Source organism: Euleptes europaea, chromosome 7 (genome assembly GCF_029931775.1).
Source record: "Euleptes europaea isolate rEulEur1 chromosome 7, rEulEur1.hap1, whole genome shotgun sequence".
Classification (NCBI taxonomy): Eukaryota; Metazoa; Chordata; class Lepidosauria; order Squamata; family Sphaerodactylidae; genus Euleptes; species Euleptes europaea.
Window position 1 is genome coordinate 11,655,402 of NC_079318.1, and position 20,529 is coordinate 11,675,930.

The 20,529-nt window shown below is 41.0% G+C and overlaps 1 protein-coding gene across 1 annotated transcript in view; it reads left to right on the forward strand.

The window, feature by feature from the left end:
* ESR1 (estrogen receptor 1) overlaps positions 1–20,529 on the forward strand; it is a 288,535-nt gene that overhangs the window by 258,560 nt on the left and 9,446 nt on the right. Inside the window, exons 6-7 of the mRNA XM_056853656.1 lie at positions 13,741–13,879; positions 19,224–19,357. Coding sequence (XP_056709634.1) covers positions 13,741–13,879; positions 19,224–19,357 — 273 coding nt within the window. The remainder of the gene's footprint in view (positions 1–13,740; positions 13,880–19,223; positions 19,358–20,529) is intronic.

Sequence of the window (20,529 nt, forward strand, 5' to 3'; positions counted from 1 at the left end):
AGGATGGCTATATATGTGCCAGCATTGCAGTGATGGCTGTTAACATAATTTATACGCTTCTAGGTGAGCTTGGACTGGCCACAAACCACTGGTGGTACTTCTTGTTCCTGAGTCTGTTTCTATCTCATATGCAAATTGTTCTTTAATTTGATATAACCCAAAGATTTACAACATATATTTTCTTGATGCACCCCCCAAATAATATTAATCGATGAAGTTATGGACATGATGTAAATATTACAAAATACATGTCATGCACACATAGGGTTGCCAAGTTTGTGGTTTTGGTGGGCAATTGCCTGCTAATTCACCCAGCAATTTTGTGTGTGCAGGGCTCATGCACTTGATGATGTCACTTCCAGTTTTACTTCTGGAAGTGCCGCATCACTGCGGCTGCTTTAGCACTCAAACCCCCACATTTGTGGGTTTGAGTGTTAATTTGGCCACAGCAATGCTGCGCTTCTAGAAGTAAAACCAGAAGTGTTGTCATCATGTACACCCCCATGTGTGCACGCAGCCTCCCCAGCCCCGCCCCTAATACCTCCTGTCAATTTGGAGGGGGGACCTGGCAACCCTATGCACACAGCAAGTGAAAGGGTTGCCAGCTCTGGGTTGGGAAATACCTGGAAATTCTGGTGGTGGAGCCTGAGGAGAGGGGGGTTGGGGAGGGGAAAGACTTCATTGCATTATAATGCCATAGATTCCACCTTCCAAAGTGCCCATTCTCTCCAGGTGAACTGATCTCTGTCACCAGGAGATCAGCTGTAATAGTGGGAGATCTCCAGCCACCGGCTGGAGGTTGGCAACTCTAGCGAGGCTGGCAACCCTAGCCACAGGCATAGACAGCTTGAAAAGGGGATTAGACAGATTCATGGAGGATAGGTCTATCAGTGACTACTAGCCATGATGACTAAAGGGAACCTCCACGTTCAGAGGCAGTCATCCTCTGAATTTCAGTGCCAGGAGGCAACAGGGGAAAGTCTAGGCCTCTAAGCCCTGTTGTTGGACCTCCAGAGGAATTAGTTGGTCACTGTGTGAGGCAGGATGCTGGACTAGAGGGACCACTGGTCTGATCCCAGAATTTCAACTAATCTCCAGACTACAACAATCAGTTTCCTGGAGAAAATGGCAGCTTTGGAGGGTGGAGTCTGTAGCATTATACCCCGCTGAGGGATATAACTCCACCCTCCCCAGGCTTCACCCCCAAATCTCCAGGAATTTACTAACCCAGAGTTGACAACCCGAATGCTGGCATTAGATCTACTACAGTATATATTGTTGGGATCCTGGGCTGTGATGAGGTTAATGTTATCCTAGCTCTTATTCAGTATGCAAGAAGGACGAAATTTCTAGATGAATGGTAGGTTTTGGATAACTCTGGCTGGATAGGAACATGTCAGAAATACACAGTTGTGGATACAAAATATATTTTAAAATTAGCATTTTACTCCATGTTACCTAATACTAGTCACTGCTTCATTTCCAGCCGTGGCTCAGCGTGGATGTCCTTGGCATTTTAAATCCTTGGGTAAAATATTAAATTAGCACCGTCCTCCACCAGTTCACCTTCCATGGACTGATGCTGTTTACCTATGAACAACTGGTATCCACAATCTCATGTAAATCGATTTCTTGCCTGCTTCTAGTTCTAGCATCCTTGCTTGTTGCCTGGCAGCTCTGAGCATATTGGTGGGGCACTTTCTACAGAGGCCTCAGGGTTTACAAGGTTGCCCTTGATGTTAAGAATTACTCTCGTAATTGATCTTATATCCATCATATCCCCAACATTTAGGGTATTTAAATAACCTTAAAAAACCAGAACACTGTGGTGAAATAATCTTATTTGCTTGTTGATTGGCTCTAAACTCTCAGAAGCTTTATGAAATGGTCTGATGATCGCTTCGGCCTTGCAAAAAAAAAAAAAAAAGGTTTCGCTCCCGATTGTGTGTCTTATTTCCCGCACTATTCCACTGCTTTCCTTACTTGCTCTTAGAATGCTTCCAGACTTTACAATTATTTTTAATGTTTACTCTACACTAGAGTTCTGGTGCACTGGTATATAAATGCAAAATTTTAAAAAAATTACACAAATGTAACAGTAATGAGTAATGGCTGCTAGTAGCTGGTGGTATGCAAGTGACCAGCTGTGCCATCCTAAGTAGAGCTACATACCCTTCTAAATCTATTGAAGTCACCTACCACCTAGGAGTACTTCTAGTTCCCTTGCTTCGTTCCCTCTCTAACATCCAACATGTGACTTGTTCGGAGAGATGCTGTAGCATCTCTAGAGATTGTAGGATAAAAACAACTCTAGAGATTGTAGGATAAAAAACAAGACTACCTAGTCTCTATAAGCAACAACCGAGGAAGTGTATCTGCTGTGATGGTTTACACTGCTCCAGGTGGCCAGATCATGATCTTGCAAAGCAAAAGAGGTTATCAGCATTTAGCTTGTGGGAATGGAGTGCTTGGAGTTCCCCAGCAATGAGGCTGTGTTGTCTGTTGTCTTCACCAGGACATTGTGGGGATTTATCTGGATATAGTGATTCATGACCCACAAGCACCTCTCCACTACCAGTGTTTACCTGTTCAGGGCAAAACAATTTTCCAGCTTGTAGTGATTGTAGGGAGAAAGGAGGAATGTGCAAAGTCACAATTTTATGCATGGGCCACCCCATCCCTTCCTTATCTTTGTGTCCTTGAACCTCCATTTGGAGGAATGGAATTGAAGTTCCTTATTTTGAAGTCCATCCATGGAGTCCTAAGATCGGGTCCCTATCAAGATTCTGAGATGTACTGGCAATATGGCTTTCTATATTTAGTATTTTCTTTGAGGTTACACCATAGTAATGTTATACTGGTATAATGTTATGTTAATATAACACTGATGCTTTGGGTTGCTTGATACCACGTAATGGTGGGCAGTTGTCTGCCAATTAAAGGGCTGCCCGCTGCCCCTCAGCTGGCCATCAGGCAGAACCAGGACAGCTGGAGGGGGGTGATAAACATCACTTCTGGGTTCACCCGGAAGTGACGGGGATGCTCTAGCACATTCCTCCAAAAACTCCATGGAAACCATAGAATTTTTGGAGGATTATGCTAGAGTGTCCCCATCACTTCCAAGTTTATCGTGGAAGTGACATTATTGCACTGATCACCAACCCCCCAGCCCCACCACAACAAAACTCCCGCCGGTGGCGAGGATGGACCTGGCAACCCTACTGATGCTACAGCAGCATAGATCTCTGGTTCCAGCATATCTTCAGAACCTGCTGGCACAAAGGGATTTACAGGATACTCCTAAGCAGAGTTACCCCCCTTAGAAGGTTGGAACTGTGCTTAGGATTGCACTGTAACGTGTCTAAAGGCTAACAAATATAAAAATATACAGACAGAGCCAAGGGAAATGATATTTTGCTACAGGGAGTTTACTGTCCCCCAAACGTGGGTGTATGGAATCTCCCCCTCCCTTTTTAAGAAATATACACGTGCCTTAATATAGAGTTGCATTTCTTTTTCATAGACTCTATATTTGCATGAAAACCTCATGAATTTTAATTAGGGCTGCAATATTTAATTGATTAGTTGGTCAGACTCATTGATTGAAGTAACACGTAGATATCATTTTCTTTTTAAAAAGTATATAAGAACATAAGAACATAAGAAAGGCCCTGCTGGATCAGACCAAGGCCCATCAAGTCCAGCAGTCTGTTCACACAGTGGCCAACCAGGTGCCTCTAGGAAGCCACAAACAAGACGAGTGCAGCAGCACCATCCTGCCTGTGTTCCACCCAAAATAATAGGCATGCTCCTCTGATACTAGAGAGAATAGGTATACAGCATGACTAGTATCCATGCTAACTAACAGCCTTGAATACCCCTCTCCTCCATGAATATGTCCACTCCCGTCTTAAAACCCTCCTAGAACTTGGCTGTTTGGTGCTCTAAAAATAAGATGGAAAATTTGTGCTACACCATGTAGGACTGGTGCAAGCATCACGACACTTCAGATTGGGTAGTTACCCCCGTGAGTCTTCTTTCATCAGCAGCTACAGAGCATTAAATCGGCTTCTTTGTCTAAGGCCCAAGTTCATTATATTTACACTTCATCTTGTCCCAGTATACTTTTGGTCTTTCCACATTTTTCAAGCTAGGCTGTTGTTTATGACTAAAATGAAGAACAAAGAGTAAATAAAATCATAAAAATCAAAATTGTCTAAGTAAAAAACTTGAGAATACTTTTTTTCAGTTTATATCCCTGTAGCAAATGATGTTATTTTTGTTTCTTGTCCTCCAATGCACTGATTAAACAGCCAAGCGTTTAATTATTTTAAGTGATTCCATAACTGAACAGAGGTCCTTTACTAAAATACTTGTTAGACGTGTATGCTCTGCAGATGGCATATTGCAAGTTTCAGGCGAAGGCATAATTTTCACTAGTTTAGATAAAATGCCAGACACGGCTTTTAAAATAGAAGGCATAATGCAACGTTGACAGTTTTTATGGCCATCTCTATAATTATGATTGTAAATATTAACTGCAATTTCCTTTTAAAAGGTTTTTTCTTCTGGTTCTGACTTGTATACAGTAGAGTTCATAGCAGTAAATGCAAAATGACCTTTTCCAATAATTAACATCAGATGCTAGTTTCTCTGATTTCATCTTCCCTAATGCACGCTGCAAGTTAATTAGGCTTCAAGGAGTAAATTTACAAATGATAGCTCTGTTTCATCGAGGCAGTGTGTACATAAAGAGGAGCAGTTTGAAGTGAAGAGCTAAAAGGGTGCAGTCCTTTATTTCAATTAACTACATAACATATAGACACTGCCTCAAAATACAGTTATACTTTAAACAGATTGTTTTGTCTGCTCAAGCTTTACAGAAGGCATAATGCAATGTTGACAGCTTTGGGTATCTTTTTGCCTGTTTTATTTCCTAAAAAATAAAAATATAAAAAGATCCTGGTTAAAATCATAGGAAGTTTCGCCACTTGGGACATGATTTGGTTCAAAATAGTGAACAAATCTCTTGAATCCATAAACACAACGACCAAAGCTGAACTCAGGTTAGAAGTCCCCTTGATTTGGAAGGGAGATATATGGACATCTTAACTCTCTCTAGATTTATGGCTGGCTAAATTGTGCCCGTACATTTGGGCACAATAACATCCTCGTGACCAGCTTGCGGGAGGCTTTGTGTTTGTCTCTAGGATACCAACTTCTTCACATGTTTCAGTAGAAATAAATACTGCAAGAGCAGGCAACTTATACAAGTCATTCACAAGTTGTGGAGGAAGAAGTAGATACTCTCAAGGATCAGTGGTTGTTGCTTTTTAAATATCACAAGCTCCTCTAATGTACTTGGCAAGGATATTGACGACTTGCTACCTGCTGCAGCAGGAAAATTATTGACAATATTTCCAGTTGACTATTAATAGAACTTTTTTCTTTCACCACATTTAAGCATATAAATGAAGAATTTTTTTTCTTTTACAGTTTGGGCTGCTCTAATGCAGCTCTTATTGATTTCTGTCATACATGTTCTGCAGTATTCTCAACTGGCTACACCAGCAGTGCCACAAAATGAAAATCACTACAGATTCTAAAACACAACTGTATTTGATAAAGCTGATGGGTTGTCCTAACTAGGGCTGTGCAAAAAAAAAAAAAAAATCGGTAAATTTCATATTCGGGTTTATTGGGCCTGATATTTTTTGGTAAATCTGGAATAAGCCGAATACCCATACCGATAAATTTCAGTACAAAAATCACAAAATCACACAAGGTTGGAAGAGACCACAGGGGCCATCCAGTCCAACTCCCTGCCATGCAGGATCCCACAATCAAAGCTCTTCCAACAAATGGCCATCCAACCTCTGCTTAAAGACCTCCAAAGGCAGCACATTGCACCGTCAAAGCACCCTCACCGTCAGAATGGAAGACCTAATGTTTAGGTGGAATCATTTTTCTCTTAGTTTTCCGTGTCCTAATCTCTGAAGCAACAGAGAACAAGCTAGTTCCCTCATTAACATGGCGTCCCTTCAAATATTAAAACATGGCTATCATGTCACCCCTTAACCTTCTCTTCTCCAGACTAAACAAACCCAGGTCCTTAAGTCTCTCCTCATAGGGCATAGATTCCAGACCTTCGACCATTCTGGTTGCTCTCCTCTGGACACGCTCCAACTTGTCAACATCTTTCTTAAATTGTGGAACCCAAAACTGGACACAGTATTCCAAGTGAGGTCTGACCAATGCAGAATACAGTGGTAGTATTACTTCCCTTGATCTAGACACAATACTCCTATTGATGCAGCCCAGAATTGCATTGGCCTTCTTAGCTGCCATATCTCACTGTTGACTCATATTCAGTTTGTGGTCCACTAAGATTCCCAGATCTCTTTCACATGTACTGTTGTCAAGCCAACTATCTCCCATCCTGTACCTGTGCCTTATGTTGTTTCTGCCTAGGTGAAGTACCTTACACTTCTCTCTATTGAAATCCATTGTATTGCTTATGGCCCAGCTCTCTAGTCTTTCAAAGTCATTCTGAACTCTGGCCCTGTCCTCTGGGGTATTAACTACCCCTCCCAACTTGGTGTTATCTGCAAATTTAATTATCATGTCCTCTATTCCATCATCCAAGTCATTTATAAAATATTAAATAGTACCGGTCCCAGGACAGACCCCTGTGGTACCCCACTGGTCACTCCTCTCCAGGATGAAGTTCTGCCATTAATGAGCACCCTTTGGGTTCAGTTGGTCAACCAATTACCAATCCACCTAACAGTAGCAGTGTCCGGCCCACATTTTACTAACTTTGTTTCAAGAAGATCATGGGGGACTTTATCAAAGACTTTACTGAAATCAAGGTATACTACATCTACAGCATTCCCTTCATCTACCATACTTGTCACTCTATCAAAAAAAAGATATGAAATTAGTTTGGCATGACCTGGCATGACTGTCAGTGATCACGGCATTTCTTTCTAAGTGCTTACAGACTGTCCGTTTAATTATCTGCTCTAGTATGTTACCTGGTATTGATGTCAAGCTGACTGGGCGATAATTGTTTGGGATTTCTTTTTTCCCCATTTTAAAGATGGGGACCACATTTGCCCTCCTCCAGTCTGCTGGAACTTCTCCTGTGCTCCCAGTTCCTTCACCTTTTTACCCAGAGCTGTATAGTCCCTTTTAATACTTTCTAGGCTGCGCTGAGCAGTATCGTTTGTTTCCACATGGATAAGCAGGAAGGGTCTAACAAATCTATCCAGACTTTCTGTCACATCCCTAATCTGTGGGTCTAACAAGTCTATCCAGACTTTCTGTCACATCCCTAATGCACGCTCCTAGCAGACAGCACACCTCTCGAAATGACAAGTCAGATCGACACACTTTGCCCTCTACCCCTCTCAGTAGGGAATCCCCAATAACCAACACTCGTCTACTCCTACACTGGGGAGCAGAGGTTTGAGTCCTGTCATCCACAGGGACCTGAGAGACCAGACAGGACTGAGCGCTTAACCTTTGTTCCAATGGTCCAGACTCAGCATCTATGGGGAGGTTTTCAAACCGGTTGCTAAGCAGCAGAGGAACAGAATGTCTCCTGACTTTCCTATTCCTGTGGGTAACATTCTTCCACGTGTTCTACTCCTGAGGTGGGTCCCCATCCCCACACTGAGTTATCCGACCCTCCTCCTCCTCTTCCCCTCTCAAGAGGATTTCAAGAGTTCAGTCCATGCACTCTTCACCCACTTTTATAATTTGCAGTGTGGACAAGCGTGCCTCAAGTCCCCTTACTTTCTCCTCCAGTAGAGCCACCAACTTACACTTACTACATGTGTAATTGCAGTTGCCCTCAGGGAGGAAAACAAGCATTCCACAGACCTTACACGTCACTGCCTCCGCTCCCTCACCAGCCATTCCACTTGAATTCATTGCAGACATGGTATGGTTTCTTCTTGTACACTCCCCCAATGATAACCCTACCAATAGCCTCACTAGACTCACCAGTAGCAGAGAGAAAAAACAGAAACAACACTTTGTTTCAAGGCCCCCAGACACGGGTTGAAGCTCCTGTGGGGGCGTTTTGGGAGGTAGAGTTCCCAAATTTTCAGGATAGCTTCAAGGAACCCAAAGTTTGGTGAAGATTGGGTCAGGGGTACGATTTCATGGGGTCCGGAAGGGGTCACTCCCCTCCTCCATGCATGGTAAAGTTTACAGTGTTTTTCTATGGGGAATGGGGGCTACGCCCTCGGGATCCCTTGCCCCAAACTTTACCAAACTTTGGGGTTTGTGCAAAGAGAGACCCTTGAAGCTAGGCTGCGAATTTGGTGACTCTACCTTGAAAAATGCCCCCCGGGAGAATTTTAAAATTACTTACTTTTCACAGTCTGTAATGGCTGCCTGCTTGAAAACTCAGTTTCCCATAAAGCCTGGGGAAAGCCAAAGCTGAAAAAAGCCAAATACCTATTCGGCTGATTCGGCGATCGGCTATTTGGCTTCGGCTTTATTCCCAGGTTTTGGTATCCGGTAAAACTGAAACCTGAATATTGCCAAAACCGCTAATTTCAGATTTATTTTCGGTTCAGGTTTATCGATATGTTCAACCCTAGTCCTAATATTGACTGAGTACAAGTTCAGGATGCCTGCTGCTGCTACAGAATGAATGGGAAAGCTACAGATACTGCCTGTTTCCCTAACTTCTCAGAGGATATGTTAAACTTCTGGTATGTTCCTAACTTATACCAGTGAAGATTTAGGGGCTCCATCACTGCTTCTACTCACATTTCATTTCTGCCTAGGGTTGCCAACATCCAGGTACTAGCTGGAGATCTCCTGGTATTACAACTTATCTCCAGCTGATAGACATCAGTTCACCTGGCCACTTTGGCAATTGGCTTTTCTTCCTCAACTGTAGGCCTGGTTTCTTTTAAATCATTCTGACTGACACTCATGCACCTCCACATAACTTAATGCAATATTCCCCTCTCCCAATAGTAGGAGTCTGAGATATTTCCTTGGACGTGTAAAGTATCTGGGGTTGTGTATGATCAGAAACAAACCCTTCTTCCTGCAAAAAGAGAGAGAGAGAGAATGTCTTTAGTGAATATGCTCAAATTCAGTTTTAGAAATTGTATAAGGTTTGGTTAATGAAGGGAAAGGGACAGGATAATGACTACAGTGTGGAACACTGAACATGTTTTGCTCTAACATAGGTTCTATTTAGGCATCAAGGCAAACTGTGGTTAAGAAATGGTGACATAATGTCCAGATTGACAAACCATAGCTTGGATTGGCCAACAGATCTTAATTAGAAACCATGGTATTCCAAACATGGTTTATGGTAGCTGTAATGTGGTATAATCTTTAAATGGACAAAGCTTAATTAAATCATTGCATTACCCATAGGTATAATATTACTAGTGTACATCAGGGGCCTTGCACTGCCAAGTTTACAGTGAGCGCTACCAATCATGATTTGCCTTGATCACCATATTATATCTTACTTTTGGGAGCTGCTGGGAACAGGCCCTGCTTGGCAGGCAAACCAGGAGACTGATGGATTTCCCAATCAAACTGCAAACCAATGAACATGGGTTACGGGAGTATTTCCATCTCTATGTGCCTTCTCATGTACAGTACAAAAACCCTGTCCAAAACCTCAAAGCTGTCTTTCATGGTGATAACCAAGTCAGTAGGCTTGGACACAAGCACCTCCCATTTCCTTTCCTTTTTTTCTTTTTTTGCTTTTTCAGCCACAATACTGCAGAAAAGGCCACTCACTGCAGCTAGAGATGGAAGTGCTCAGCAGGTAGAACATGAAAGGAAACAAGCAACAACAATGGCTATCTTGTTGTACACTTGGCAGCAAAAATAGTGCAAAAATAGTTTTGTATGAGACAAAGGGTATGAGAAGCTTAATACCTCTTTCATGAGGCTTACTTTTACTGCAGAAAATGAAGAACTGGTGTGCTAATCATTCACAATCAGTAGCAAGGCACAGGAAGGAGTGAAAACTGCATGTCTCCTTTTAATATTTTGTAACTACATTTAAATTGTTTTATGGGCATTTCAGCGTGGATTAATCAACTTCATATACATGATGTTGATGATGCTGAGGTACATTATAGCCTTACAGTTATAATTATATGTCCCAGGTAGAATTTCCAACCTCCTGGTGGGAACTGGAGATGTCCCGAAATTATAATTGATCAGTTCAAATCTCCAGATGACAGAGATCAGGTCCCCTATAGAAAGTGGGCCTTTATGGCATTATGCATTGCTGAGGTCCTTCTCCTCCCCAAATCTTGCCCTCTCCAAGGCTCTACCCACAAATCTCCTGGAGTTTCCCAATAGCTGGCAACTCTACTCCTAAGGAAAGAGTGGTCATATAGTTTTATTGGGATAAAAATATTGCACTCTGCTGGCTGTAGAACCTTCTAAGTCAATACTGATACTCTTTTTTACCATACTGGATGAAGACAGCACTAGCGTACATTGTACCACATGAAGGGTCACCCAGCTGGCTTCGTGTGTAGGAGTGGGGAAACAAATCCAGTTCACCAGATGAGAGTCTGCCGCTCATTTGGAGGAGTGGGGAATTAAACCCCATTCTCCAGATCAGAATCCACAGCTCCAAACCATCGCTCTTAACCACTACACCACTACAGTATCTGATGAAGAGAGCTTTGACTTTCAAAAGCTCAAGCCCTGGAAATCTTGTGGGTCTTAAAGGTGCTACTGGACTCAGACTTTTCTTTACTACAAGTAAGCACACAGCCATGAAGAGAGGTGGTTGTCCATACCTTCTACCTTCACAAGAGAGTACTGTTTTGCTCCTCTGCTTCAGTGGATTTCTGGATGGGTGTGGATATGCAGTAAACTTCTTCTTACTGTTTGGGCAGGTGCCATGGACCCTCAGGAGTGTTTGCTTTTCTTACATGATAAAAACAGCAAACTCATAAAGCTGTATGCTTTTTCTTCCTATAAAGGGAGAATAAAATACCACAAGATGAAAAGCTTTTCATATACTGATAAAATCAAACTATTTATCCAATTTTCTCTGTGCAACTCACAAAATAATATACACATACTAAAACTGTCAGCAGTGCCTTATCTCTTAAAACAACCAACAGCTGGCCTCAGCGTGATCTGTGCAAAACTGCACTGATGTTTCTCAGGAGGGAAATTTAGCCACGGCAGTCATTTGTGTTTTATGGAGAGCCAGCGTGGTGTAGTGGTTAACAGCGATGGACTTTAATCTGGAAAACCGGGTTTGATTCCCCACTCCTACACATGAGTGGCAGACGCTCATCTGGTGAACTGGGTTGATTTCCCCACTACTGCACATGAAGTCGGCTGGGTGACCTTGGGCTAGTCACAGCTCTCTTAGAGCTCTCTCAGCCCCACCCACCTCACAGGGTGTCTGTTGTGGGGAGGGGAAGGGAAGGTGATTGTAAGCCAGTTTGATTCTTCCTTACGTGGTAGAGAAAGTCAGCATATAAAAGCCAACTCTTCTTCATATTTTTCAGAAATGTTCTCTGAGTCTCCACGATGTCTTTCTAATTGACAAAGTGCCTTTCTCCCACCAGTTAGTTGCAAAACTTTTCCCAATTCTCCCGAATTGCCTACAAGTGTGATCTTTGCATTTCTCATTCCTGGACAGGGGTGATGCAAGTCAGTGTCTCAGAAACCTATGTTGTTACAAGCACAGAAACTTCGGAAGAAGTGATAGGTATGCTTGAATTGGGGTGCAGGGAAGGTTGGATGCTGCACATGCAGAAGGAGTGTCATTTCTTGTTTTTTGTAAGGTAACTCCTGTAGCCAAAGAGTCAAACTTTCTTCTTGAGGTTGAGCAATGGCAAGTCACTTGGTAGAAGGAACTGCTGCTCTAGAAAAAACAAATGAGATACTGACTATGCATGTATTTCACCATTGTGGATACATCACAATTCATTGTCTTATTGCTAAGATCTCCCAGTGACAGAAGTGAAATATGAGTACAAATTACAATCATACCCATATTGAGCCAAGGGGAAAGGCAGGGTCTAAATATTTTAATTAATTAATAGATTAATTAATAAATTAATTTTTTTAGACACAAGTACTAAATAGTTCAGTTACACTTATTTTCAAATAAGGGTGCATAGTATGACAACATACACACTTAAATAATTAAGGACCACTTATTTTAGGTTGGTCTTTGGTGAATCTAAGTTTCTCGGGTTTGTGCCCAGAAATTACTGCTCTAAAATGTGCTGGCAGCTATGTTTGTATGTATGTAAAAAGAGGACACCAAATATGCTGTCATCTTTATGTATGGATCATACAGCTGCTTCTTATTAACTTGTGGTATATGGTAATGTACCTAAATGTTAAGTTCCATCCATGTAGACTAGGAAGGCAAACTAGGAAGTGTTCATCTGCAAATGATAAAGGAGAACATATATACAGAATCCTAGCATGTTTTAATTTTAGAACAAACAATTCAGATGTATTGCAGAACAAAGGTGTACTGCAAGGAATTTCTCTTTTCTTTACTGCATGGATCAAGCCAATCACATTTATATAATGACAATGCACTGAGGGTAACCACACTTTCCCATTGTCTTCACTTTGATGAAGGGGCAGGGAGAAGATTCAACTCTTTGGCCAGGCAACTTGGCAACACTCCCTGTCTTTCTGCATGGTAGTAATTATTTTATTGCCTACTAGAGCTGCAGGATAAGACATCTGCCCAATTCTGCCCCAGTTGCAGTCATTATAGCTGGGGTAGAATGTGGGTATGTATACCCATGCACCCTTAGCAATTAAGCATGGCTGGGTCAGAAGTGGGCACTTTGGCACGATGGGACTGATATACTTCCAGATGGAGTTCAAAGAAATTAACAGAAAAGCAATGGTTCAGAGTACACTTTGGTGGTTTCCAGAAGATGACCTTGAGCAGGTCAGGTAAAGAATGTTCCCACATTGTGTAGGTATCAGCCATCACTGATTTGAAAAAAAGATATTACCCCATTCTAAAAAGAAGCACTTACTCTTTCAGTGGAAACTCTCCTGTTCTAAATAAAACATTTTTTAAAAGTCCTAGGTAGAGTGAGTACATGTTCCATGTGGGACAGTGTACCCATTGGCCCTACCCTAGTTATGGAACTGTTAGAAAAACAACATCGGTAATACTTGATTTATAATACATAGTGATTCCATACAAGTAGTGTAAGAACTGTATCGTAACAGAATTTCACACCATAATTTGTTTGAATTATATCCTCACCTTTCAAAATCACCAGGTATCCTCCCCAGTCCCCTCAGCTTGTGCAATTGCCATTACTTTACACATCTTCATGGACATTCTGTAACAGACAAGAGAAGATATAACATATTTATTGGAAAATATCATTTTTTCTAGCTTGCCTATATTATTCAGTCTTTGTTCCATCCTTCTTTCCCCCCTAATACCTCCTATATTCTTACTTGCAACATAATTTTTTATTGATTGTTTGTACCCCACTGTTCATCTGAGAAAGTAAGGGTCATCTCATTTCAGAGACACAAGGGCTCTGTGAAGGAAGTTAGGCTGATGGGGTAGTGATTTTCTCTTTCATGTCCAAGCAGGTTTCCCACATCCAGGCTCCAGCACACTTTTCCACATTAGATCATGTTTGGTTCAGCTAAAATTGAGCTGATTTTTTTTTTTTTGCCCTGGCACTTACTGTTGTTTTCTCCCCCCACCTCCAGGTTTTGTGGATTTAGTACTCCATGATCAGGTACATCTACTGGAATGTGCTTGGCTAGAGATACTGATGATTGGCTTATGCTGGCGTTCAATGGAACACCCTGGAAAGCTGCTGTTTGCTCCTAACCTATTGTTGGACAGGTTAGTCTACATTTTTTAGTTTGTGCTATTGTTTTAAATTAGTCAACTACTATGTAACATTATGAAGATCACTCTAGACTGCCACCATGCATTTCATGAAGTACCATACTGTAGCACCACTGAAAAACTAGCCCCACCGACACTGGATCATTAACTGTATTTTATATGTACTTGAGAAAAACTGTGTCCAGATTAGCACCAACACCCACCCTGCAGTAATTATTTTATATGTATATAATTGGTAACAAAATTAAGTTATAGGAAGATAATGAAAAGCAGAAAGATAATTTTCCAGATAACTTTCCTTACCACTCACCTAATAACCACCTTAATATGTATTGGTTTAATGCACACAATTGCTCCAAAAGTTGCCCAGTAGTGGACTGGGTTTTTGGGAGAGGTGGGGTCGTGATTGCAAGGAGGACAGTGAAATGAAACAGTTTTGCTCTGTACTAATAACAACTTTAAAAGACCATTATTGATATTTGAAGATGTATCAGTGAATCAACAGATGACACTTCTTGGAGTTAGAAATGTGGTCTGTGAAGGTAAAAAATACCCATCTAAAGAGTGTTGTTTTTCCTCAGTGGAATAGATGTGAAAGAAAAAAACTGCTGCATCTAAGCATGATTATTCATCCCCCAGATGTGGGTTCCCATCTCCAATATTCTTTTAGGACTCAAGAGGATATAATTAACATCAAAGAGATCACCTTAGTTATTACCAGCTACATTACCCAATCCAATATGAGACACATTCATGAAAGATATATCCTATAATAATTATCTTGCCAAGTTCTGTTGTAGATGAGCAGTTGAACCATTTCCTGTGAATTAAGTGTGATTGTTGAGAATGTTGAGGGGGAAAAAAACTCTTACATCATAGATTTACAGAAAAATAAGCTTGGCTCCAGAACAACCTTTTCACGTGCATTCATCACTTACTGCATTTGGACAGTTAATACTTTTTCTGACATGGAAGAGATGGCTATGTCAGAAAATAATTACATGTGAAGCAGCCCCATTCTTTTTAAATAGCCCACAATACCTCTCTCAGTGCCCTGCATGCAGAAGAGTGTTTGTAGAGCACAAATGAGCCCTTCAGTTTATTCAAGATGGATAATGAAGTAATTTCATAAATCCTATCCAATTCTGATTTAAATTTGTTTTCCAGCCATCCAAACTGAATAGTAACTACTATGAAATATGAAAATTCCTGCAGTGTAACAGAATGGAAACCCAACTATGGGATGTTTATTTATTCCTTTGTAAATTGTTGAAATGTTTCAAGAGACTGGTAATAGTTCAGTTTCTTGTTGATAAGAAGAAAGCAAATCTCTGACAAAAAACAGAGCAAATATGTTGTTCTATTTTTAAAAAGGTAAAGGTCCCCTGTGCAAGCACCGGGTCATTCCTGACACATGGGGTGACATCATATTGCTACGTTTACTAGGCAGACTTTGTTTACGGGGTGGTTTGCCAGTGCCTTCCCCAGTCATCTTCCCTTTACCCCTAGCAAGCTGGGTCCTCATTTTACCGACCTCAGAAGGATGGAAGGCTGAGTCAACTTTGAGCCAGCGACCTGAAACCGATTTCCGTCGAGATCGAACTCAGGTCATGAGCAGAGCTTGGACTGCAGTACTGCAGCTTACCACTCTGCGTCACGGTGCTCTTTTTTGTTCTATTTTACCAAGTGCTTATTAGGATAGTGAAAGCAGTGTGGGTCTTTGGTCTGAACCATTTAATCCATGATGAATTGCTTGCATGCATTGCCAAGGAAACAAACATGCAACACCACCTGAACAAAGAAGCATGTTTCAAAACACTTGGGGGGAAACCCTGGCAATCGTCCATTTTCAGTGTACCACAGAAGGATGTACACTCCACCAAATCATCATGTCAACAACTCATTTATACAGCAGAGCTTAAAGATTGTACTTACAAAGACCTAATAGAGTCCTCAAAATATTAGCTTCATTTCCAATGACTGTCACTCCATTCTATCCACTAGTTTTTTCTAAGCTTCTCTTTACAGGTATTCTTTTAATTTGCAATCCAGATAGATAAAAGAATAAGTATCATAGAATAATAGAATCATAGAGTTGGAAGGTACCACCAGGGTCATCTAGTCCAACCCCCTGCACAATGCAGTGTGTTTGCACTGGTTCCTAGGCTTCCAATTTGGTGTGTGATTGATGCAATCAGTGCAAATACTTTGGTGTTCTTTTATCATCATAAAAAGAACCATGAATTAAATCCTGCTAGTTCAAATTAATAGTAAAATCCAGGTTGAAAGCCAAACACTGATTTACTGAACAGCATTTTAATTTTGGAATATAGGAGATCAGTGTTTCAAATATTAGCTTAGTTGCTGAATCATCAGGGAGCTTGGGCTCTATTTCCCTGCTGTAATAATGAAAACAGTATTTACCATTTTCACAGGGTAGTTTGTCAGGATGCAGACAGATCACAATGTTAGTCTGTCTGTAGCAGTAGAAAGAGCGAGAGTCCAGCGGCATCTAAAAGACTAACAAAATTTCTAGCAGGGTATGAGCTTTCGTGAGTGACAGCTCCCTTCTTCAGATAAGTATGTAACTTTTCATGTAAGGAAATCTGATCTGAAAGGACCCTTGGATGACTCTCCAACATTCAGTGAAACAACTTGACCCTACCTAAAAAAACCAACAACAACCCTTCCCTTACTTCCTTACCAAACCTAAAAGTATTCTGCTGCTTGAACAACATAAACTGCATCAATTTTAAAACCCTGCCAGAAATGTTGTTAGTCTTTAAGGTGCCACTGGACTCTTGCTCTTTTCTACTGTCAGGACGCAGGGAGTAAGTTTAATACAGCACTTTGTTTTGGTGGTGTGATGTAGATTATTTATAATTATATATTTTTATTATTTTATTTAAAACATATGCCACTTTTCTACCCAAATAGGGCCCTCAAGGTAGCAAACCTCAAGACATTAAAACATTTAAAACATTAAGACAGCTTTTAAAATGTATATATAAATATTTAACAATACAAGAAAAGCATATAGATATAAACAAACAGACAGAACCAGGGAGAAGGGCCAATGAGAATTTGCTGGGTGTACACCAAATGAAACAAAAAAGGTTTTCACCCACTGGTGGAAGACAATGACAGACAGAGACTGACAAAGGAAGGGTATAAATCTTTAAAATGAACTAAAAAAATATTTCTATCCTGCCTTTTGAACATAAGGAATCTCATAATAGATTAAAACAATACCAGAAACAGAGTTTCAGGTGGAACATTATCCTTCCTTATCTCTTGGTCTGCATTCTCATGTCATGAACAAATCAGAATTTGTTTGTGAGGTGAATAAGCCTCAAATCATGTGCTTCCCCTCCCTCCTGCTTTCTCCTCCCTTCACACAGACAAGCTTTACTGGTTTTAACTTCTGTAAAATAATATTTTGTATTCTACCCAAAAAGGGTTTAAGTTATCTTTATTTTTCTCCTTATTTTTCTTTTCTACTGCACTTTTGCTATTTCAGTGAGAGGCTACAGCCAGAGACCTCAAATAAAAACCTTTTGCCACAGTCTCAGCACTGGAATCCACCTTCCAAAAGGATGATTTACTCTACAGGCTGGTTTCATTTCTTGAAAAATGTTCTTTGCTCAAGTGCTGACTACATATTTGGATAAGCAATAGTCGTAAATAATTGCTCTTAATCATCCCTTTTGGAAACGGACTAACTGCAATAGTTCTTCAACTGCAGACTTTAAATAGTTCTATTTACTTGTGTATAATAAAGGTGCAGTCCTAAGACTCCCTTCCCTGGGAATAAGCCCTGTTGAATAAAAGGAGACTTACATCTTAAGTATACTAAGGGAAGTGGGATTTTCATCCTAGGACCAGATTCTTATTTTAGGCAGCAATCCTAAACAGGTGTTGTTTAGGATTGCTCCCTAAAACAAGAATCAGAGCATAGGATGAAAATCCCACCTCTTTTAGTGTAATGAGTATTTGTCTTTTCATATTAGATATATTAACTCATTTTCTTTGACAAGTTTGAATACATAAAGCCTATAAATATTCATAAGATGTAGATAACACAGATTTCTTGGTAATAATCATACCAAAGGCCTCATGTATGAGGCCAAATGGCATTAATAAGGAATAATATTTTCAGTGGTTTGTATACTGCAACATATAATAACAAGAGGTAATGCCACAGTGGAGGATGCTTGACTTACTGGACAAATGTGTTGCTCAAGTATGTGTGTGTATGTGTTAAGTGCCATCAAGTCGCTTCCGACTCATGGCGACCCTATGAATCAAAGTCCTCCAAAATGTCCTGTCTTTGATAGCCTTGCTCAAGTATACCTTTTCCTTAAAAAGTGTACAGTTTAATAAGTAAATCATATTTGGGCTGCTGTTTTTAGGTACCCGGTAACTCTATGTTCATATACTTCACCTAGTACATAAGTAGACTCTCTAATTCAACTTAGAATTGTAGAATCATAGAGTTGGAAGGGGGCCTACAAGCCATCTAATCCAACCCCCTGCTTGATGCAGGATCAGCTTAAAGCATCACTGACAAGTGTTCAGCCAGCCGCTGCTTGAAGATTGCCAATGAGGGGGACTTCACCACATCCCTAGGGAGCCAATTTCACTGATGAACTACCTTTATTGAAAAAAAAATTTTTCCCTAAAGTCCAGCTGGTAATTTTTCCACCCGTAATTTATACTCATGATTGCAAGTCCAGCTTGAAATGGCAGTTCCTGTTGTTCACATAGGTGAAATCATTTGAATGCCTTTTGTGACTGCACATCTGCAGACAAATTGTACTATATGTAGAATTAGAGTCAGCAACATGTATCAGTCTGAAACTGTAGGGAAGTTTGAGCATGGCAGTTATGGTTACTCAGTAGTGAGGTAGTATTCGTGGCAGATGAAAACAAGGGTCTAACACGTATGCATGGAAAATATTTCAAAAGTCATCACAAAGAACATTTTTACATGGATAGCTGCAGATCTAAGGAACTAGGGCTCAGCGGGCAGGCTCTGCTTCTTGCCTTAGGATGCTAAGATGCAAGCAAACAACTCTGCTCTGTAGTATTACCAAAAATATTTTTTTAAAACCAGCTTATGTTGAAGCTGAAGATTCAGAATTTGTTGTGTGGTGTCTACAAGTATAGCTTGTTCACAAAATGTCTCAGGTGAGCTTGACTGGAAGAAAGGTAAAATTCATTCGTCAAGTGGGAGCTGCATCATTAATGTGTTGCTGGTCTCACATAAATTCATTTTGCACAAATGCACACAATGTGATCTGTACATGATCTGTAATGTATAGATCTGTTCTTACAGGAATCAAGGGAAATGTGTTGAGGGCATGGTGGAAATTTTCGACATGCTGCTGGCCACTTCTACTCGGTTTCGAATGATGAATCTTCAAGGGGAAGAATTTGTGTGCCTTAAATCCATCATTCTACTCAATTCTGGTAAGTGATCCCTGGTTCTATACTGAATAGCTCCAGTTCAAAATGTATATTTGTTGCTGCTGTTTCTGAGAATGTGGAACTGTTCTGGGTGCCCCATGATTACAAATCAGAAAAAACTCTGCATGTGTGCATGCGTGTCAAAATTCCCCCTCTCCTCACACACGTTCTGAAATGTAAGGTATTGCTTGCATGCTATTTATAGGGCAGGGGCCTGAACAGCCTGATGGGTCTCCCAGCCGCCTGTCTCTTCTCCTCAGGCCAAGCCCAGCCATTCCAGGGATCCTCCTGCAGAGACATGAAATAATGCCTTTAAAGAGGGAGCAGGCTAGTTTTCTTGGGGAACTCATTCAGTACTGTCCTAAAGGCACTTGTTCATGATGTTTACACAGCCAGACAGTAAAATTAACAGGAAAGTGAGGGGAAAGGGGTAAAAGGCGAGTGATTCGGGAGAAAGGGTTCATTTATGGGAGAGAAAGGGATGGGAGAGGAGGGGAAAGGCGAGGCTAGTCCTTTTTCGGCTCATCTCCTCCTCCTTCTGTGTGTTTATATGTGTATGAAGGTGAGGAACCAGGTGGATATGGAGAGTAAAGGAGGGAGGACCCCTCTGCATCATCCCTTCCACAGATCATATGTGGGATGTATAAATGTGTGTGTGTGCACATGGTTGTGTGAGTGAGTAAATAGAGAGGCAGGTGAAGCGAGAGTATTCCTACTGCTGCTCCAAATCCATCATCCATGCATGTAAATTTAAACACGCATATGTGTGTGTGTGTGTGAGTGTGTATGTGTGTACTGTGTGCATGTTTTTCTCTGTGAATCGGCAGTGAGCATTCCTCTCCCATCGCTACCACTGCTGTCAAACATAATTCCTGCTGATGTTATTTAGAAAACAGCTAGAAATTTAATGGTAACATCCAGCACCAAAATGTATCAAAGAACCCCTGGCTTGAGTTACATTTGACACACCTGAAAAATCTCTTGTCAGAAACATCCCCCCCATCATGTGCCAACAGATTGTTTCCCATTGAACAGTTTTTACAGTGAGATAGTTTTTCTTAATGTTTAGAACCTAAGCCATTATTTGCCTTCTTGGAGGCATCTTTATACAGGGCAGCCTCTGCTGAGCAGTTGCCTGGAACTGTGGAAGTTTGAAGAGCCCATTTACCCAGGTG